The sequence below is a fragment of the Protopterus annectens genome, chromosome 4.part1 (genome assembly GCF_019279795.1).
Source record: "Protopterus annectens isolate FY-2018-M chromosome 4.part1, PAN1.0, whole genome shotgun sequence".
Lineage (NCBI taxonomy): Eukaryota > Metazoa > Chordata > Ceratodontiformes > Protopteridae > Protopterus > Protopterus annectens.
The window spans coordinates 927703268-927727280 of NC_056734.1; the positions used below are offsets into that span (position 1 = coordinate 927703268).

Sequence of the window (24013 nt, forward strand, 5' to 3'; positions counted from 1 at the left end):
TTTATTTTTTTTTACTTTGTTTCCTTTTCTAATGTTATTCAGATTGAAGTAATGCACAAAGCTAGCCAAGGTGGGTCTACACGGGTCCTGGTAATGAGTGAAAGTGATGAAAACTTGTGTTCGAGGAGAAGGTAAGTACCACACACAATCACACATGGCTTACATCACTGTACAATATACTAATGTTTTGAAAGCATGATTTTGTTACTTTGCTGACATAAATCTAGTAACACTTGCAATATACCCCACCGCGGTAATTATACTGTTGTTAAATTAAGAAATTGGTCATAAGAGCTCTCCTACCATGTGCCACTTTCTGTAGGAAATGCTTAGCAATTTTGAAATAGGGCTTTGGAGAAAACCTAAAGGCACAAGAATAATTAATTCATCTCTTCACTATGTTGTGTTGTGCCACATCAATGAAGCCACTAGTCTGTAAGTGACACACTGGTCCCTGCATACTGACAGTGCAGTGATCATCAGTGAAGCCACTAGTCTGTAAGTGACACACTGGTCCCTGCATACTGACAGTGCAGTGATCATCAGTGAAGCCACCAGTCTGTAAGTGACACACTGGTCCCTGCATACTGACAGTGCAGTGATCATCAGTGAAGCCACCAGTCTGTAAGTGACACACTGGTCCCTGCATACTGACAGTGCAGTGATTATCAGTGAAGCCACCAGTCTGTAAGTGACACACTGGTCCCTGCATACTGACAGTGCAGTGATCATCAGTGAAGCCACCAGTCTGTAAGTGACACACTGGTCCCTGCATACTGACAGTGCAGTGATCATCAGTAAAGCCACCAGTCTGTAAGTGACACACTGGTCCCTGCATACTGACAGTGCAGTGATCATCAGTGAAGCCACTAGTCTGTAAGTGACACACTGGTCGCTGCATACTGACAGTGCAGTGATCATCAGTGAAGCCACCAGTCTGTAAGTGACACACTGGTCCCTGCATACTGACAGTGCAGTGATCATCAGTGAAGCCACTAGTCTGTAAGTGACACACTGGTCCCTGCATACTGACAGTGCAGTGATCATCAGTGAAGCCACCAGTCTGTAAGTGACACACTGGTCCCTGCATACTGACAGTGCAGTGATCATCAGTGAAGCCACCAGTCTGTAAGTGACATACTGGCCCCTGCATACTGACAGTGCAGTGATCAGTGACATCACCAGTCTGTAAGTGACACACTGGTCCCTGCATACCGACAGTGCAGTTATATCAATTGAAAGCATAACTCAGTGAAAACATGGTAATGGTAGATGGTTGGATAACACACATGTAATTCTACATTATGATAAAGGCATATGGACTGATGAGATTAGATGTGATTTCTGAGGGAAGCTTAAGAATAGTGTCACTTAAGCCTGTTTGGGATTTCATTAAAAACATTATTGCTCTCTAAAATCATCTAAGTACACTGCTGAGTTGCAGAGATGTGGATTCACTGAGATGCTCACTGACCCTGGTTTTGAATGGCATTCCATCATTTTTAGATACAGTTAGTTAAAATAACTCAGTACAGCTTACTATAGCTTATGAATCATGCCTTCTGTACATGAGCAGATTGCATGTGTGAGTCACAGGCTCAACAATTTAGCCAGTGTTTTGCCTCATTCACATATTACCCTATTGCCCTTGTCCCCTTCATTGCCCTTCATTATCTTCCCACTCCTCCAACATTCATTCTTCGCAACACTTTACCTTACCATAGTACATTGCAGTGTAGTATCACATACATCTCAATAAAGTTATTTGGCTCTAATTCTGGATGGTGTGCTCCACAGGGTTTGAACAGTAGTTGGATTACTTTCTTATTGCATCATAATGACTAATCATCTCCAGCAACTTCATTTTTTAAGTGCAAGACCCAAGACCAAGAAATACACTGCTACTCCATTAAAGGAAAGCCTCCTCCATCTGCAGTCCTGTTATGTGGTACACAGCTTCCCACCCCATGCTAACTGCACACACACGTATTTATACATAGACAGATAAACACACAAACTAACTCTGAACTTAAATGGAGTTGGAGGAATCCTCAGAATTATTACAACCTTGGGGTTGTTAGAACTTTTTTATGCTTGAAACAAAACTCTTACAGTTCTGTGTTATGGACTTTGGAATTGAAACAGGCACCTGTGTTGGCCCTAGTATTTTTTTTAATTTGATTAATACCACTTGTGTCATTCTGAATTACACTTTCATGTCATAGCCATTGCTGGGCCCATATCACCCATTCCAGATGGTTCAGTTACACTAGTTTTGCAGCTGCTTACTGCTAATGTGAAGCTATGTTTATTACTAGGTTATGCTGTGATACAGCTGTATGAATAGCACAACTTGTCACGGCTGTACAAGTACACAGCTGTCTTATGACTCCCTGTTGAAATATCGGTACTTGAAACGCCCTGTGCTGATATGCAAGAAAACAGTGAGTTAGTACAGGAGAAGAGCACATCTTGAACATCAATCTTCTCCATTAAATTTCTTTTTTTTAAACTTCTTTTTGAGGGGCCTACACACCCTAATCTTATATACACTAACTCTGAGATAGCAGTACCTTAGAGAAAAGGGAAATTTTCTACTTATATGTAAGTCTATTTTTTTGATCATTCAGTCCCCACATTTCAAATGATTACTTGTAGTATTCTAGTTAAATACTGTAGTATTGTATGTGTGTGTGTGTGTGTGATTTATTATTATTGTATTTTAAAGAATCACAGGAAGGAGGCAGAAGTGAATCTCACACACTTTATTAAATAGAAAATGTAGCGCTTTCATCTGGGTTAGCTGGACTTCTTCTGAAGAAGATTTTCAGAACTGATACACATCACTTGATATTATAGTGTTTTGTATCTTTCTGCATGCATGTGTTATATTTTATGTGTATACCTTAAGTTAACTGCATTCACATCACTATGACGTCTGCATCCAAACAGCATAGATTTATTCATGCAATTAGTACCAAAATGCTGTGTATGTTACATTGTATCTGCGCTTATTTCTCCGATTAGCCCTGTAAGACACCAGCAAGTCTACTAAATTAATAAATGAATCATTGAGTAAAGTACTCCTGACAGAAGGTAGACTGTTCTTTTCTAGCAACTGTGTCATTTCACTGTTGTTAACATAAGGGTCATAGGAGGTTGCTAAAACTCCCCTTCAGCCCACTGTGCATTAATCAGCTCATTTTCCACATGTACTTATACTTAGATTAACCATTGTCATTACCCCTTCTTGACAAAACTACTGACATGACTAGTAAAATCTCTTTGTTCTTCAAAATCCTGGTAGTAGGTATTCAGAATATATTAAAAATGTTAGGACTTTTTACAGAATGTATGACATCTCAACCTCTTGGAAACAACCCCAGTATCATCAGTAATGCTGAGCCTTTAAACCCACACAATTTTCACTTTTTACATTATAAACATTTCTATAATTTACAAATTCATAATAAACTGGTTGATGCACAATACCTTCCTGACTCATCACAAACTGGATATAATAGATGTCATTCCCCCTCAAGTACTATATATAATGTCTATTCTACGGCACTTTTAAAAAGTATAGTCCTGCACATCTTAGCAACCTATCTGGTTATTTTTAACTACAAGTGTAAAATCATGAGTGTATGGGAATGGCACTGTTATATTTTGTATGCCTTTGTGCTGAATATCCTCACTGTGTGAAAGTGGTATTAAGTCTTAACTCTGCTTGGGTTCAAGTCTCTAGTGCAAACACTGTAGTCTGTGAGAGGATGTATTACGGAATAAATGTCATTCTTTTTTGCTCTCATCTTTGAAATGTTCGCAGTAAATTCTACTAGGCACAAAGAAATATCCATACTTTTGGTCAAATGTATGTTGTTTACTATTGTGAATAAATAATACTTTTTTTGGGCCTTGTCTTCTTTTTTTACGTCTGCCCACATTAGCATGCTAGCTCATTATATAATCCTACATTCTGCCCCTTGTCATCCCCTTTGCCAAAGATAGATATTAACATACTTCAGTTTGCGTAATTACTTGACACCAGAGTTAATAATCTATAAAATTACTATTACTTTATTGTGGACATTTTATTCTGCAATATGAACTTGTATATATAAAATATAGATTCAGGGTTTTGTGCAGCTACCTCAGTTGTTTATGTTATTTGCTGGTATCTTGGGGTTTTAGACTACTATAGCTTGTTTTATTTTTTTTTTTTTTGTTTTATGTATACACATAAGTACAAACATACATTTTGGCTGTTTAAAGAGTGTAGCAGAAGTACAAACAAGGGTGAATCAGAACATTGCTGGGTAGTATTTATATGCATTGCTGGGTGGTATTTCTGTGCAGTCCTGGGTGGTACTGCTGTGCATTGCAATGAGTCAAGGTAATCAGATAAGATATGGAGGAGGGCAGAGCTGATATTGTTGGTATCTCAAAAGCATGAGCCACTGACAAGAACGGGAGGAATATGGAGATGTCTGAGTATAGGGTGTTCAAGAGAGAGATAAGGGAGTCATACAAATGAAGCAGTGATTAAAGTAGAGGAGGACTTCAAATGTGAGATCCAAGAGGGGCAGCTCCAGCCCACTTACTATAATCTTTAACTAACTTTAATAACTGAGATGCAGATCTGGTGGAATTCTAAAATTGTATATAAACATGAGCAGAATATGAGTAAAATTGATACAAGAGTTGAAAAAAATACCTTCATCACTAAGGGGTTTCGAAGAATATTATAAAAATCAGGTTGTAGTTATAATGTAAATAAATAGGGTGATAGAGAACACAACTGCATTGTGCCTGTGGAAATTTTAATTAGCATGAAGAATTTACCATTTTAGCAATATGAGTGGAGGCTAAATCATATAATACTCAAACAGCCCAAATTTGATTTTTTTTTTGTTTATAACAGAATTTGTCAGATGTATAAAAAGTAAATATTGTCAGAATTATGGTTTAATCTCAAATACCAGACAGACATTTAGATGAAATTAAAGCCCACCTGATATAGTTTGCTTTGATTTGGGGGTCAAATAGCAAAGATTTGATATATGCAGTAACTTTAATTTGTCTTGCTTATACAAATTTCCTTGGCCAAAGTTGGCTTGAAGTTCACTGTTTAATTTCTAGACATTAATTCAGGTCACTAGTCTGGATTATTTTAACTATTAAAGTGAGAAGCATTACTAGAAAACAAACCATGTAAAGTTGATTTAAAGATGTGTGTCTTAAGATCGAGTTAATAGTTCTACTTGTTGTTTTTCCTGTTTCTTGAAGGATATTTGGAATTAGTCTCCAGTTAGCCCCTGCAATGATAGTATTAACTGGTTATTTTTCATTGAATCAGGGAGTGATTAAAGAAAGTTCTCATATCCGAGTTACTTATAAGGTGATATTTCATAAATAAGCTAGACGTCAAGAAAAACAATCAAATCTTGATCAAGAGTGGTATTGCACTGAAAAGGAAACAAAGTCTCTACCACAACTGCATTGAGTATAGCAAAGGTCAAGTGAGTCATAGGTCAAATACAGTCAGTCAGCTGATGGAAATCACTATTTTGACTTAATGGAGTTGATCCATTTTATATGTATTGAACCCAAAGTTATTTTCCTGTCTCCACCTAGAATAATTCCACATCTGATAAAAAGACAGAATTTAGGACAGCTAAAGGGAAAATGGTTTTATCACAACTATGGAAAATAGTGAAGATATAACCAAAGCTTTCAAAATGAGTGAACACTTACAATGTACCAAAATGAATCTGTCTTAAGGGTCATTCTGAACTTGAAGAATTTCTAATGGGAAATCTCTGTTGCCCAAAAAGTACTGCCCAAAGTCATTTTTTGAAACCTCAGAAGCCAAGATAATGGTATCCAGTTCTTTCTCTAAGTATCAAATTGAAACGCTTATGTGAGTTTCATGGATCAAACAGATATATTATTGTATACGAAGTGCCAAACATGTTTCCTTCCCAAAGCTATCAGAATGTCATGTAAATTCCAAGGAGAAATGTTAAGCTTTATCATTCCCTTGATGTACTACTTTGGATATTAAAGCCAGCATGCATGTCTACCCACCCTCCCTCATAGAAGATCAGTTCTCATAATATAGTAGATTACTTGTGTAGTAACATCAGTAGTCCAGATACCAAATTTTTCAAACAGAATGTACATGAATAGAAGTAACTAGTCATCAATGCTGGAAAAGCAGTAATGTCTAACAGACCTCTGGGACATGATCCTGACCTCCTCTAACCTGGCTAAAATATAGATCAAAACTCAAACAGACAAACATAGACATCCTAACTAAATTATTTCCATACTGCATATCTTGGTCTGCAAGAGCAGTCAGGTGTGTATATAGGAAGCAATGCTGCTGCGCCCAGTCTACAGGATTACTGTGTGACATTATAGACTGACTGCATTCATCCATATCAGGGATGTGGCAATTATAGCAGGCTAAATAATGGGCATTCTGTAACAGTTGGGGCAGTTGTTAAGGCATGGGGGATATGTCCATCTGTGTGCATGTGTATCTGAATGTGTGGGGCGAGTGACTTTGCTAAGTGATGCATGGGCCACAGGAGGTGATTACAACAGCAAAGTGGTTGTTGATTCTTTTTCAAACACATGCAAATTAGCTGACAATGAGGTGTTTCTTCATTGCAGTTAATGTGTGTCTGAATTGCTGGTTTCAATGGTCATGCTAAAGGCCCCTTTTTGCTGCAGCCTTACTCCTTTGTGGCTGCCCAGTTTCTCAATCCTGACCTCGTGTTACCACAAAAGTTATCATTCTTATTGTACTACATCCAATGTACAACAAGACAAAGAGGAAATAAAACAAGAGCCTGTAGGAGTGCATAATGACTTATAGGTCTGAAAGCTGTGACACATTAGTGCCAACTCAGAGACAGTGGCTGAAGTAAAGCTTTAAAACCCGTTATACACTTCATGCTGCACATACTTAAAAAAAGAAATGTGGCAGACTGATAGGAATTACAGCCTTTAAAACTGCTCTGTGCTGGCCACTGTTTATTTACTACCTCACGATGAGATGTTAAAGTGTTACTTAACAAACTTTGCTAAATACATTTCTTGCACATTCCACACTGTAGCAACAATAGAACTTTTGGCACCATAGGACTGTTCATCTCTAACCTCCTTTGGCACATTAATCAATATTTTTAAGTTATAATTCTGCTAAGAGAATTTTTGTTTTTAGAAGCTAGTAAAACTTGAAAAGCATCAGCTGTGGTAAGAAGTTTTGCACCTGAAAGTCTTGGAGGAAAACAGTATGTGGGGATGGGGTTGGGGTGGGGATAGGGGTGAAGAACTCAGTAAACTCTGTAGATCACATGGGTAGAGTGGGATTAGGAAGGACCTGCATTAAGGGTAACAGTCTCCTGCACTGCCTAATTAACATAGTGACTGTCCTCATCTAGACCTCTGAAAATAACAATCTTTGCCCTAGATCTTCTCTCAGAGGAAGTGAGTTCTTCTTTTCGAGAAGCATGCTAGTGCTCCAGATTAGAAACCCCTTTTTTTCAAATTCTAAAGGGTGTAATACTAGTTTTTGCAAAGCATTTTTATTTCTTTATACCAGTTTGCATATTTAGTTGCACATCAGTGCCATTTTCTTTTATAACACCACTTTTTTAGGGTAGTTTGCTCTTGCAAGGTATTGGAGGAATCCCTAGACTTTGCATGCTAGCCTGAGACATATCAGAAGCCTGGAGTCCAGGATTACAAAACGTTTCAGCATTTATAAATAAATTCTCCTCCCCTTGAATGTGAATGCCAATCCTTGTGCTGTAAGACAACTGAAATGTTGTTTTTGTTATTTTTATCATCCATAGAGAAAGGGGGAGGGTAGAATCGTCTTCCTGCTTGTTCTTCCATACTGCCTTGATAGTAGCAGCTCTCTTATTTTTTGACACCATTACTGAGCAACTCCCTGTAGGTAGTACCAAGCAGAAGTACATTCCCAGATACCTCCTTATGGTTAACACCAAGCAGAAGTCAAATTCCCTGACCACCTTCCTGCAGTCAGTACAGAACAGAAGGCAATATCACCAGACCATCTTTCTGCAGATAACACTACGCAGAAAATGAAAACACATTTCCAAACTACCTTGCTGTAGGTAGCACCAATCAGAAATGACATTCCCATTCCACCTTTCTATAGTTAGCACCAATCAGAAGTGACATTCCCATGCCACCTTCCTATAGTTTGCACCAATCAGAAATGGCATTCCCATTCCATTTTCTTGTAGTTAGCACTAAGAAGAAACCACATTTCCAGATCACCTTCCTGTAGTTAGCACCAAGCAGAAATGAAATTCTCAGACTGCCTTCCATTGATTAGCACCAGGCAAAATTGATATTCTTAGACCTTATTACCTTACAAATATTGCACTCAGTGCAGAAATTGTTTTAAAGTCTTGGCAATAAAAGAGAGTTATTGTGTAAATTAAACAGTTACCAGTGTCAGATGCCACCAGCCATGATTAGATTCCAAGTTCAACAAAGTTAAAATAGTCACTTTTATAATTAAATTGTTGTGTTCTAAAAAGTCTATATTGTTTTAAGTTGCTAACTATAATAGTGTATGTTCAGTGTACTTTTAACAGGGAAAGCATTAGAACAACAGCCAGTAGAAGCATACACCAGCCTGCCCAAGCAGACAGATGGAAGTATCTGCAGTACTGCAAAAGCAATACGTTAACTACCTTTCAATATACAGTTTAAGTGCTTTTGTCACCAAAACAATAACAAGACTTCATCAGAGATAAAAATGTTCTATCCCATAATGCTTTTATATTTACAAAAAAATCCCTCCCCTACACTTACGCGAACATTAATTAATTAATTAATTAATGAGTAATACAGCATGAAAAAAATCAATAATAAATAGATCTAAATTAATAATGAAAGTTTTATTAACAGCCTCTAACATTGCCAAATTAAAGATAGTTAATAGATTTAATTTTCAATGTACTTGTTAATGAAACCATATCTTTTAAACCATGGGGTCCTCTAGCATACTGTAGTTTGGTGTTTTCACAGTAATATGATTTGTTTGGTGTCACTGCTTGTTGTCTGTGAACCCAGATACTTCCGCCAGCAGACACTATCTCTTGGTCAGACTGGTGTATGTTTCTGCAGTTGTTTCCTTTTGTTTGATTTAACAACAGCCAGTAACTAATGAGTGGAACACAGCAGTATGCACATTATACAACGCACACATACATGCCTAAAACCTTTACAATGACACCATCTTGCCAACTCTTTCTGCTGCTATGCTGTGTGCCCGTGTGCTCTTATGTACTTCCTGAATGCTTACCACTGCCATCTGTTTCTGTAATACCTTCTCCTCCATTCCACTTAGAGGAACAGTCATGAAGTGGGACTCTCTGACAGGTACTTCTTCATCCTCTTTCCAGTCCCAAGTAATTCTCCCTAGTCTACCACAGCAGGCCATCATTATACCCCCTAATCCCCCCCGAGGAAATTCTACTTCTAACCTGTATCCTGGAATTTGTATGGCACTTCTGTGGCCGTGTTTGTCACTGGTTTAGCAGTTTCCTTTGACAGGTCACATAGGCCTTCATGTTCCACATCTTGCATCTACCCCTTCCATGTGATCTCCTCCTCCCAAACATTACTAAGTCTAAATCCCTGCTTGTGCACATTCAGTACATTATGGCAGAACTGGGGAGAGAAAAGGCCGAGTAAGCCTTCCTACCATGTGATGGCACAATGGGCACTGACCACTTCCAAGCATGGGAACTTGAAACATTTTAGAAATGTTCAAATAAAAAATGAGGGAATCACTGCAGCTACCCATAGCAGTGAAAATGATGGCAGGTACAGTGATAACTTGATTACATGTTGTCATTTCTTTCTCTTTCTTCCTTTTTGCTCACTTCAAAAGCTAAATCCAAATATCATGAAGTTTTATGTCTGCATAGTAACAGTGGATAAATGCAGTCAAACACAAGTGCAGGAAAGAAACAAACAACTTTTTGAAAATAAATTTGTTATGCTGGTTTGCTCACGTTGTTAGGCTTTAAAATGTCATTTTTTTCTAGCATTTTTGTAGACCTAAAATGCTTCATCATATCCTAATTTCACTTTCAGAATTAACTTTTACAGGATTAAGTTGATGTTATAAAAGTATGGCTTTACTAAAGTTGTAATATAGTAATCCATTCTTAAATGTTTGTAACTACTAGATTTGAATTAGTTAATAATGTTGCCATATAATTTTACTGTATCAGCTACTCAGTAGTTAGAAAATAAAGATAGGCAGTATACAGTCAGTATTATTAAAAAACATATTGCACTCATATCATATCTCTAAAGTGTCTCTGATTTTGCCTCATATTGTTGCCAAGTCCCCCACAAATTTTTATTTTTTGATAAATTACTGATGATTATAGTCAATCAACAATGCCAGACATAAGACTTTCAGATTTCTTATTGTTCGAAAATGGCACTGTGATGCAAAAGCTTAGGCTTTTTAGGCTTTGTCCAGAATTTACCCACCAGATCAAAAGTTTCCCATGAACAGACTTTAATATACAGAGATACAAAGTGAAAGCAGAAAAATTACATTCTACCAATTGTGCTCTGTAACCAAGCTATCAAGTATAATACAGACCAGATAATAGCAGCAAACACACACACACACACACACAGCCACCACTAGGAATTAACATTGCCATGAACCTAACAACTTCCTTCCCACCAAGAACAGCAACATGGTGTTAGCCAGTCAAATGCAATGTCCCCCACCCAGTCAATGAGATGCATATGCCACTAATTGAAACTTCTTAGATCTTAGGTCTTTTTGGATATTAACATCCAAATAAATCCCATTTTTTACATAATTGTGTGTAAACATTAAAAAGGCAGTATCATTATTATTAATAAATATCAAAAACTCCTCTAATTCCTGGGTTGTCCCATTTCAAATAAGGAAAATATCATCCAGGAATCACAAATACCTATTAGGTCTACAAAGACCTAGAATGTAAAAAGTTTGTGTCTAAGATATTTAAAGAGATAATTTTCCAACCCATACTTACATTTTTGTAGTGAACACCCCCCACACCAAAAAAAGAAACATTGTTAAGTGGCAATTAGTAGTGTGGCAAAGGTGACATGCCACTTTGAATATTTTGAGAAACATTGTTAAGGGACAATTATTTAGGGTGGCGAAGATGGCATCCCATTTTGAATATTTTGTGAAAGAAACAAATAATATCAAAGAGTTTTTATCTTCAGCAAGGATATCTAGCCTAATTGGTGAGGGATTTAGTGACCAAAGTCCTGTAAGGTTTGGGTACAAAATATGTTCCTTTACTGGGAAGGAATGAAGCAGGTAGTGGACCAGGACTTGACAAGGGTTAAGGAAGTTGATTGCAATCATCCCTTTATATTGAAATTCAGTCAAGACACAAAGGAAATTCAGAAAATTGTTTTCAAATATTTGTAATTTTTTTCTAAAATGTCTAACAGTTTTGAGATTTTTTCAAAACTACCCACATTTCCTTAGAAGAGGGGACAAAATATTAAAAACATTTTAGAAAAGAGAAAAAAAAGAAGAGAATGAGTTGGGCAAAAGCATAAAATTAAAAGCAATATACAAATATGGGTGTTGTAAACAATGTGCCTGTGCTACAAATTGCAGGTCACTAGACATTCCACATCTGGGTAGGGCTTTTAATTGTTGTTGTACTGGTGTACATTTAGCTTATTGTAAAGTCTGTTTTTCATATTATGTTAGAAACTGAGAGGGTTTTAAAAATGAGTATATGTGAACATATTAAAGATTTAAAAAGGGGATAGTGACTAATGTCCTGTACAGGCATTCTTTGGAGTGTGGGAAAAGTAGTTTTTATTCTTGGTAATAGAACAGGTCGATTTTAGCCTGAGGGGAGGACAGTGATATTCCTTACTGGAATATCATGAACTGCTTTAGCAGTTAAGGTTAAACGCTAGTGTTCCCTCCAGGGTTAAGTGACCAAGTATGTCTAGCCCTAGTTTTTAAATTAAGGGGGGACCAAGCTTTAACTGCCCTTATTATTTACTCATTATAAAGTGATGGTGTTTTTTCTGTCACCACCCTCCCCAAAGTGATGTTGTATATGTCTTTTGTTATGTTTTTTATATTAGAGCATGTACATTTTAATTTAATTCGTTTGTTTTTAACAATGTATGGAACTGATTGATTGAATTTAATAGAGGAAATAATATAAGTTCAGTTGTGAGTACTAATGATCAATTGTGAAGCTTTTGATGTATAAATTAATTCTGAGACAAAAGCACTAAATAAAGTTTTTTTTTTTAAAGATATGTACTTAAAGAAGTTTGTGGTGGTTTAACATGATGGAATGTTTTAACCCTGGGTGCTGATTACTCGAAGTACTTCATTGGTGAAGGCAAAACATATTTATTTAAATTACAGATCTTTCTTGCTAAAATTCACTTACATTTCTCATGAATAGTTCAGGGGCTGCCACCTCACATGATATATGGAATTTTTCTGGTGCCATACACAGCAAACAGGTAAATCAGGATGGAAAAGGCAATTCAGAAAAATTGATGTACAGGTACATAGTCTGGTGATACACTAACACTGTGTTCCACAAAGGAGAGCAGGACATGACATAAAAGCAGCTTGTGGTATGCTTATGTATGGTCTACTGTTCAGCTGTCATTTTAGTGGGAAAATAACCGCCAGGATATTGTAACTTTACTTTTAAATATTGCCCTGTATTGCAGTGTTCTCACCATGTACCACACTCCTTTTTACATCTTCGACTGAAATACTACAGTGAATATCCAATACAAATACTGAAATGTGTCTGGTCTTTAGCTGGATATTAGCTTCTATTTATTCAACTTTATAGTAATAACAGATAGCAAAAAAGTGTCGCATCACATGAAACCACAAAAGGGAAAACCACCAGATGCAGACTAATTTTACTGTATATATGCAGTAATATTTGAAAAAGGTGCATACTCGTATATTCGCATACCACACAGGCATACACACACACACATAGATATAGATATGTGTTCAGATCTTTGTATGGCAGCGAGTTTGGCCGACATCATTTGGTTGACAGTTGTGTGGGATTGCACAATTCATGGGGCTTGAAATATCGTCTTTCCCTGATTTTGTACAATATCGGAGTTAGTATATATAATTACCAGGAGGTGTAGGGGGGCTCGCCCCCTGCAAAAAAGGATTTCTTTTCATGTTTTTTGTTTGAACTTTTGCATGCACTGAGGTTGCTTGTCAATGCATGCATAGTATTGTGTTGACATTTGCATTTTTGAGGTATTGTGGTGTCCATTTGCTGATAAAGATGTCAACTAAAACCAGTATAATTGTGAAGCTTTTCTCCCCAGGTTTCCACTGAAAATGGGCCATTAGCTTAGTCCATCTTTCCCAGTTAACAAAGGACAAGTAAATAATTTAGGGTCTTTGTTAAATAGTTACATTTCAGTCCAGCTGTTCAATATTTGAAACCCACAAATGTCAAAAATGATAGTAGCATTGAGCTATCATAGCTAGCAAAAAAATTAAATTTTTTTCTGCCCCCCCACTCACACACACACACACACACACATGCAGCCATACCCCACTGATTCAAATATACCAACTCTAAGATTGCACAATAGTGGAGAAAAAGCAAAATATTTTTTCAGCGTTGTTACTGATTTTGCATGAAAAACTCATGTCTATCTGACCATTTATAACTATTAAAAGCAAACAGGATACAGGTCATTTAGCCACATTCTTCTCAATGAATTCAAAAGGCTCCCTATATATATATATATATATATATATATATATATATATATATATATATATATATATATATATATTTATATATATATATATATATATATATATATTACTATAATATAATAAGAATAATATAAACTATAATATAGTACTACTGTATGGTACAGAAACCTGGTCAGTAAAGGCAGAACAGTTGAAGAAGCTAGAGGTGATGGAAATGAAGTGCCTGAGAAATGTGGTAGGATGCGCACTCTGGGACAGACGAAGAAATGAGGACATAAGAGCAGAAGCCAAAGTAGCTCCAATTGTAGAAAAGATCAAACAGAACAGATTACGGTGGTTTGGGCACATGTGCAGAAAAGCAGAAGACAATCTGGTGAGGAAGATTTGGGACAGACCGGAAGAAGGTAAGAGGAAGTGAGGATGTCCAGCAAAGAGGTGGATGGATTGTGTGAAAGAAGATGATCTGCGACAGTCAGGCATGAGTGTTGGAGAAGGCAGGAGTTTGGCACTGAATCAAGAGATTTGGCAACAGTTAACACGATACCCTGACCCCATGTAGAAAAAATGGGAAAAAGAGGGATGATGATGATATGAATATATATATATATATATATATATATATACATATATATATATAGATATATATATATAATATATATGTGTGTGTGTGTATGTATATATCTGTGTATGTGTGAATGCAGACACACATGAGAAATTTGTGTATTATATTTACAATTAAGTACAACTCTTTAGATACATTCAGTGTTGTGCTTTCAGCATTATCTAAGGTGCATATTTAGATTAAACTAAAGTTATACCAAATGTACAGGGAGTCCAAGCAGAATTTGCTAGAACATTTTCTTGAGAAAAAAAGCTGACTAAAATAATTTAAAATTGTAAAAGAATGGAAAAGAAAACTTTTGTATGGTAAGTTTTAAATTTGGTAGTAATGTATGGGTTCTAAGATACTTCTGACAAAACTTTAGAAAATCTTGCATTATTTAATCAATAGTGATTATATATATGGAACTTCAGTAAAGTAAAAACTGAAAATTGACATCTCCAAACTATTCTTCTCTATGTAAGTATTACTATATTACTATAATGCAAGACTGCAAACTGGCAGATCAAATCAGTTTGAATTAAATTCATTTCATTTAACTTAAGGTTGAGTTCTTGCCAAGGTTTATGTAGACAGAGACAGAACCAGTAAATATCTGTTTATTTGTACTGCAGATACCAATGCGGAGATGCCAACCCCGGAGAATGTTTAACTTATTTTTTCAGTGGGAATGACACAAACATTATTAAAATCATATACTGTATATAGTATACTTTTAAGAGGAATATATTGTATAGTTATTAACTATAGTGTATGACATATCTCTTTGAAAAGTACTGTCATAGCTAGTCTAAACACAAGAATGGTATATATGACAGCCACTTCTCACTTTGAGAAGTGTGGGTCTCAGAGGTAGATTTAGATGACAATACAACATTGTGAGCAGGTGAGAGTGGGTACATTTTTTCATGATGCGGTCAATAATAGTCCATTTTGAGTTTAATAGATTACAAATAATATTTTTCATGACAGTATAACCATGACATGCACTTGACAAAAAGGTAGAATAGGGATATGAATGAAGATTTCTTAACCTCTTTTTTGGTTCCTTGGCTGCTACAACTTTGCCATGCAGGATGTGGGGGATGCGATGCCATTCCTTAGCCAGGTAGTCTAGCTTACACATTAGAATGGAGGAGAACAAACATTGAAGGAAAATCTCTAGTCTTGGTACAAGCAGCCCTTTCCTCCTCCCCTCCTGTAGCATCTATCATCATAGTTTGCAACTTTGGGATTTTCCTTAGCCCTAATGCCCCTTCCAAGTGTGATGAGGTTGGTACATCTGTACAGCTGGCTGGGAGACAATGGAAAGTGACATGAGGGGTGGGGTTGTCATAATAGTAAAAGTCTTGCTTATTGATCAGGCTTGAAATAGTCTGCAAACTGATAGCCTAGTAGTGGTCTGTGAACCTATGACAGCATGCTTCAACACAAGCCAATAAGAAGGCCCTGCCTGTTCTTCCTTTCCTACCTGCCTTCCTAGGCATGTATCCTTCTGATTACTGGCATCTGCCAGAGGTCAGTGAAGAACTATCCTTCACGCTCCCTTCTCACAGGCACACTCATTCTGCCTACCTCGCCATCAAACACCTGAACCAGTCATCAAACCTGGGTCACCTGCAAGTCTCCCTATTGAAAAGGATAGAGGTTCTTAAAATGTTTAGAGCTCCTGCATTGTACATCCTTTTTTGCAACTTTCTGATCATTGCCAGTAACAGAAGGCTTTCTATGATAATCAGCAGAGTAAATCAGTTTGTATGAACTGAAGGAAGACAGTATCATGGATTTTGTCACCTGTACTGCAAATTCCAGACTGAAAACAGTACTTATTGTTCTTTACCACCCAACTTATCATATGCGATAGCTAAAATCCACCTATAGGGGATACTTTAGAATTTAAAATATTAAGAGATGATTTTTATGAGTCATTGGATGGTTTATGAAGTCTATTCCTGCCTACCTGAAGGAAAAGCATTAGACAATCCAGTAAACTTTAAAGTACACAGAAAATCCAGAGTGTGAGGATCAACAGAGTCCCTCTGAGGATAAGCAAATTTAACAGAGGAAGCATTTCTATAAGATAATGGGGCTAGAAAGAGAAGGGATGCTTGTAGCTTAATGATGTTTTGAAGAAGTCAATGGCACCAAAGTGCTGGCATATATCTTCTTCTTCCTTCAAACAAATTCAGCTATTCCTACTAAAGAGTACTGGTGGTACTTGTGATTTCACCCTGCCTTGGGCACTCTAAGCTTTGGGGCAGGCAAGGATTACATTTCTCCCTGCTACAGAACATACAGAAATTCAAGCTGGCAAGAAAGATATATTGTTATACCCTTGAATGTTTATAGATTCATCATACAGCATGACATAGTTAAGACAGGATGAATGATCTATTTTCTATGACTGTTCAGGAAGAAAATTATCCCATTTTGTATGTGCAGTTTAGGTAACAGCTGCTGAAACATAATAGCTCTCATATATTTGTTAAAAGTGTATTTTGTTTATATCTGATGGCCATCTGAGATTAATGTTAATAAGGGATTTGTAAATGTATACATCTGTACTTGATGCCAGAATAAAAAAGGGACCTTTACTGAATACATATTGGGACTGTCCTGTAGCAAAACAATTGTAGGACTGTGTGTCTAAATGTATATCAAACTGTAAGAGCCATGTTAATGTTTGCTCAGCAAAGTAATTCTGCTTTAGTCCCCTTGGAATTATAGGGTCATAAATGGCATATGCATACATAGGTTTAAAGTGGAAATCACCAGGACATTTGAGTAAAAAACAACTTGATACTTTTTGTATATATTAATAAGTCAAATTGGTTTCTTACCCCAACGGACCTGAAGAGTATGGACCGCTCTGTTTCATTTTTATTCAAAATCTCTGAAATAGTATTACAGAATATAAACATTTCCTATCTGTTGCCAGAAATTTAGTTATACTCTTAATACTATGTGATCTCAGGGACACTGCTATATTGCTTAATTGGATGTATTCTATGATTCACTGTTAATACTGTATGCTAACCATATTGCTGTGTATTATTGTTGTTTTGTTGTTTGCAGTTAGAAATTTTATTGTGCCCTTTTAGCTTTGATGTTGAATAAGATGTGTTGAACAAAATGTATAACTATGATCTAACTGGCAAGTATCAGTCATTTTAGTTACAGAATTGAAATTTTTGTATAAAAAGTGCCATACTTAAAAACTTAAGGTATGGGATTTGGCTTAGAGTTATGCCTCTGGACATTCTCTTCTAGTGGTTGAGAGAATTCTGCACACTAACAAGTTTCAACAGGTCCCTAAAGAGCTGTTCTGTTTGCACTGATGTATGACATTTATTCTTAAGCTATTTTGTGAAGTTAACCTTCAGCATAAGCTTTATTTGGCTTCACTGCATCTAATTGTCTCAAATTTTTATTTTGTGTTTGCTTGAAATTGTGCTTTGGTTTAAGCACCTTACTGAAATTTAAAGGAGAACTGCACCCATAGACTCAAAAAACATGTTTATTTCATTATGGTTTGATGTTTCCTACATTTTAAGACCAATCTGGGACTATTTACAGTTTTTTTAATATTTATACGTAATTTCTGAGTCTGACCACATGGGGTCTGGCATTTTGAAGTAATTCTGATTGTTTAGTCTGCCACTAGGTATCCCACAATGCAGTGCTTGTCTAAGAAAAGTTGCATCACACAGGCCTCTTTCTTCCTAAATCTCCTGTCAATGCATTGATTTTACATGCATACACTGCTGTCTTTCAGTCAGTTTTAAGTAACATTTCATGCTGTTCAATGACTACTTAAAACACAAACAGTACAAATGCCACAGAACAGACTTTCAAAGTGCTTTTTACTGCTGTTTCTTTTCAGAATGGCTAAACTGCAGTTTTTTTTTGGTGAAGCCTGAATCGTACTACTTTGACTTAACTCCCATCTCCTTCACACCTACCTTCCCTAGCTGTCAAAGTGCTAAGGGTAATTTGAGCTATCTTCTGTTATTGACAGCTCACAGTAGGAAACTTGACTCATGTACTGTTTCCTTCTTCTAGCCTTTACTTTCTGTATGGGTAGGGGAATGACCAGGGAGCTGTGACATCACAGCATGGGTGGGTTTTTAGGACGGTCATGGTGATGTCAGTTTGGGGAGGAAATTGGCCAGAAAACTACCTGTATTCAGTGGCCTTGATGACATCAATGAATTGAAGACTTTTCCAGGGTGGGATAAAAGTTTTTTTTAAAGTGAAACCACCACAGTGCAATAAGGTACTGTTCAAGTGAACAGAAATGGTAAATTTAAAATATTTTAAATGCTGCGTTGTTGCTTATTCATAGCAGGGACAATACATAGAGAGAAAAAGGATAGAGAAGTTGAACATTTAATAATAGAATCCCATTGTTGTCCTTTAACATCAGTTTGGCCATCTAAATGTTTTGACCATATGCTGTGCTCTGCATCAAACATAGAATGGGATTTATCACCCGGATACCCAACAAACTAATTAGGTCTGGTTTAAGGCATCAGAATCAGTATTACCATTTGATTACCTGCTGTATTACTTGAGTTCAAGTGGCTGTTTGTCTGTCCATTATTTTGGTCTTCATCAGTACTTTTCAGCCAGGATCCGATATGACTGATAGACTGTTGGAACTGAAGGTATCATTCTCAACTACAGGTTACTTCGGCAGCACTGAATGGCCCATCTGTTTCACACTTTGATTTGGTTCACACTTCTGAGTCTGTATTGGACCAGTTTGCTGAGCCCTGCACATGCTCTGCTGATTACCTGTGCTGTTTTGTGTCAATTTTGGTATTACTTTTGTTGGCAGGATTTGTGTACGGACTGAATTTTTTACCTGCTACATTGACCACATGGTTGTTTTGTGGCAATTCTGGCTTTATTTTTACAGCCCAGACTTGGAAATTCCTGGTTTAAATGTGTGGACATACCTTGCATACAAGTATGAATCCAGCTACTAATGAGATGGATATTTTTGCTTTTGCTTGATCTTCATTTGTGTACTTTGTTATGGTATCCATAGACACAATTTTGTCTGTTATAAAATACCCATTTTATAGAGTTTTAATTCATAATACCATCTCAGAAGATAGGTATTCCTCCTTAATGTTGTTACATATCTAACCCAAGAATGTGTCTATTATTTTTATCCAGTGTTTTTGTTTTTGCTTTTCATACTGATCTGATGTCTTCCTTATATTTATGGGCCTTTTAGTTGTTTAATCAATGTGTTTTGAAGTCTGAATTTATGGTATCATGGTTTATTTAATAATACTTGTTAGTCATTAGTTCTGGATTATTAATTTAATCACCATAATAATTATGACATTTAAAGTTGATCATGTGACATAATAATCAGTGTGTCTTGATAGTGCCTTACCCTTTTTCCCAGATGGATTCCTCTTTAGGGTGTTTTCATGTGTATGAAAGGACTTAGGGTGGAGACAGTTAAGGTCACCTCTTCCTGTGTATCTTGGGACAAAATCTCCCCTAGATTTTTATCTATCGTCTGCATGAGTGATACTCTGAGAGCTGCCCTTTTATCATAAACCAATTTAGAATGTCTCTCATATGGACCCCTTATGACTCTGTACATGAATATGAAATCTATGCACAATGTAATTAGACTACATACAAAAACTTGCCCATATTTATCAGCTGCATTATCCCTCAGGGCAATTTTACTCATTGCATAAGACATGACTGGGATGGGAATGGATCTAATGTAAAGCAAACATTTGGTTTACCCATATTCTTGGAGGACATGCAGACACCTATGAGTTTGTAATGGGCATACAAAAAACTGCAGTTCATCCTCATGTACCTTTACAATATTCCTATCTGAATCTAGAAAGAGTTACTATGCCCTAGAAACTAACTTACAGCAAGGCAAGTACAGAAGGTGGTGATGAGTTGATGTTCTTGTTAGGTCCAAGACAAAATACAAAATGCCCAGTCTCTCTCTGAGAGAGTTCTTAAATTAATATCAAATATTACTGCTGGGTTAGCTTAGATGAAATCACTTTTTGACACTAAGTTTTAATTCCCAAGCTACCCCCATTGTCAGAAGGTACATTTTTAGCATCTATCTGTGAAAAATATATATCTCTGCACTGGCCCAGTAATCAAGGAGCCTCAATCCTCATCACTGGCAACAGCTAGGGAACATACACACTGAGAAGATGACAAGTACACACACAGTAAAGTGCAATTTTCCTTATGAGCACACAGAGACCAAAGTCAGTCTGGGGCTGGTTTCTCTCTCTCTTTGTCCAGATCCCCAATAAGACTCCCCACTGGTACAGCTATAGAGTAGAGATTTCAGCTGAGTGGCCAAACTAAGACCTTCAGCAACCTCTCTGTCCAACCAGTGCTTCATGTCCCTGCTCTAGTAGCTGACATATACACACACTTTGAGGTTTGATTTATATACAAATACACACACACATTGGAAAGGCTGGAACAGGTTTACTAGCTTTACCCCCTTCTGCCTAGACTATTAGGTAGTGTCCACTGCCTGCAACCACTACTTATCATCTACTGTAAGGCCCTTAACAAATAGTGAGCAATCCTACTATGTAATGTTACTAGTTACTATTATCCAAATGATAGTCTGAACAAGAACAAGGCTATTTAGGAGTGGCCTGTACAGTGTCACCAAATAGATATGCAAGCACTCTTAACAGCTTAAATATGTCTCACAAATATCAGACACAATAGATAGGTTTAAATATATTTAATAACAAATAATAAAAGAACAAGGCAATACTCAGTAAATCAACACAATAACTTCAGAGTTCAAAATCACAGGAAATATTTAAAACTACATTGCAGGACAGTCTAAAATAAATACAGAAAACAACTAAACTAATATTTACTATATTCCTATATGAATCTAAAAAGAGTTATTATGGCCTAGAAACTTACTTACAAGACAAGTGCAGAAGGTGGTGATGAGTGGATGTTCTTATTAGGTCCAAGACAAAATACAAAAATGCACAGTCTTTCTCTGAGAGAGTTCTTAAATTAATATCAAATATTACTGCTGGGTCAGCTTGGATGGCATCACTTTTTGTCATCTGACTTTAGTTCCCAAGCTAGCCCCATTGTCAGAAAGTTTAAGTATGTTTAGCATCTATCTGTGAAAAATATATCTCTCTCAGATGTTTGCAGATCCTAAAATTATAAAACTATAAAACACTTCTGTATCTCAAACCTAGTAATTACTTCTCTTCCAAGACAATACAAAAAACGTCTAGCTCTAGACATTGTTTCTGCTGCTCTGAAACTGAGAGATAACTTTTATAGCACAATCATAAAACAATTTAATTTCAACTTATTTTCTTGAAGTTTTGCAACTTAACATTTTATGTGCCAGTTTTTACTGTTATTCTAAGCCAGCAGGGCTTGCTGTGGTTACATTTTAGCTCAGTACATAACATACGGTTATGTATAAATCATACCAATATTCACAAATGACATAGAATTATTTACAAAATTCCAGATCGCTGGGCTGGCAGTGTGACACATCTGATAGTATGAGGATATTCCTACAATAATTTTCAGTTTTCATTCTTGACACTGTACTAAGTCACACTAACTGGATAGGAATGGATTACTCCTTTTGGCAATTGCAACATAAATATTTCAAGTCTAACCTTGTAGTGAATAATTTCAGTTCTTCTAGTTTCTATGTTAGATTCATCTTTCAGGAAGGAACAAATGATAAGCCCTTGCTAAGTATGTTTAAGGTGTACAGTCTGAGTTCTAACCAATTAACCACAGCACATTAGGATTCAATTACTTTTAATTCCTCTTGCACAAATGTTACCTACATTTAAAAATGTGTGCAAAGTAGCAAGTAGGCAGGCCTTAACATTTATTATGTCACATGTTTCTTTGTTCAGAGCTGCCGTAAGTTAGGCCTTCTGCCCTAGCTCTACTGTTTTCAAAATACCTGCTGAGATACTACAAACAATAAGTGCTTTTTCATGGCAGAAAGGTACAGTTTGGACTGATCTAGCTACTGTTACTGTTGCAGGGCTCTGTTTAGGGCATTTTGATTGGATAATTTGAACGTTGGCTGTTTCTTGTTTTTCTGCTTTAGAAAGTCTGTGTTTGAACCAGTTTGCACTTGTTTGCGCCTGTTTGTACATCACGCAGTATTGAGCACTACTGTGCAGAGGGATTGCCATTTACAGATGCCTGCTCTCCAGCCTTGCAAATATCACCTAAGCCATAGCTGTTCATGACTAAACCTACTAATACCTTCCAGTGCCGCATTCCCTCTTCAACTGTTCTAGCCATACCAACATTATTCCTAGGACCTTGAACTGTCAGTTTCCCTCTTTTTCTCCTACCAGTCTGTTTGACATGGGTCTCATGTACACTGACAACCCCCTTCTAAATCATTCCTGTACTAATTGTGAGAGATGCACCTACATTATGAATCTGGAATCACAGCTCTCTTGTGCAATAGACAGAAATACAGAGCGGGTTGTCAGCCCAACTACTACAACTCCTACTCATGACACACAGCACCCACATAGACCAACATATGTGGAGGTACTCACAAAAAATCTACCTAAACACCAGAGACTTCCAAGACACATGCACACTAAACCAACCATTACACTGAAAACACACAATGTACATAATGACACAAGCACAAGTGTCTCACCATCAAAGCCCATAAGGCAACACACATCTACTCCAAATATCTTAGTCATAGGAGAGACTATAGTAAGATACACAGACATCCCCTCTCCAAGACTTTCTCACAAGGAGAAAGTCACAGTCAGCTGTCCTTCTGGTGCCAGAACTCATCAGATCATGCAGGCACTCAAGTGACTGAACAACAAGTACCGTTATGATTTTGTCATAGTACGTGCTGGTGTGAACAACTTGAGACATACCTCCCTGGACTACATTTAGAGAGACATGATTGAGCTCTCTGATTGTGTCACAGGTAGGTATGTCCCTAGCCTTGAGTAGCGTATTACCCTCACCTAGGATGACACCACAATATAAACAGAAAATGACTAACTTTAATAATTGACTTGTTTCTGGTGTCATTCTAAGGGGATCCAGTTTCTGTCAGCCTGGGATGAAATGATCGATACATCTCAGTGCTATGCCAGAGATGGTCTTTGTCTATCACCCTCTGATTTTGGCTACTAGCAAAGGATTTTGCCACCTTCATAGTGCCTATTTTAGGCAATGTCACAAGGACAAAATTCCTGACCTAAAAATGTCATCAAAATACAACCTCAAGGTTATGCTGCTAAATGCTAGGGGTCTTAACATGAAACTGCACTCACTGGAAACAGTTCTCAGCTTGTAAGACGCTAGCATCTGTACAGTCACGGAGACCTGGTTCAAGGCTGTGGAGAGCACTACAGCCATACTGGGTCACACCTCCTACCACATGTTAAGACCATGAATGGAAGGCATGAAAACTAAAGGAGGTGGAGTATGAACATTCATTAAAGATAAATACACCTCCAGATTTGTTAAACAGTATG

At 36.9% G+C, this 24013-nt stretch overlaps 1 protein-coding gene across 4 annotated transcripts in view; it reads left to right on the plus strand.

Moving 5' to 3' along the window:
* The window catches only part of LOC122801123 (guanine nucleotide exchange factor DBS-like), a 3406519-nt gene that overhangs the window by 1433898 nt on the left and 1948608 nt on the right, over nucleotides 1-24013 (plus strand). For all 4 annotated transcript variants that reach the window (XM_044070650.1, XM_044070651.1, XM_044070652.1 and 1 more), the window contains exon 16: nucleotides 43-131. In XM_044070650.1, coding sequence (XP_043926585.1) covers nucleotides 43-131 — 89 coding nt within the window. The remainder of the gene's footprint in view (nucleotides 1-42; nucleotides 132-24013) is intronic.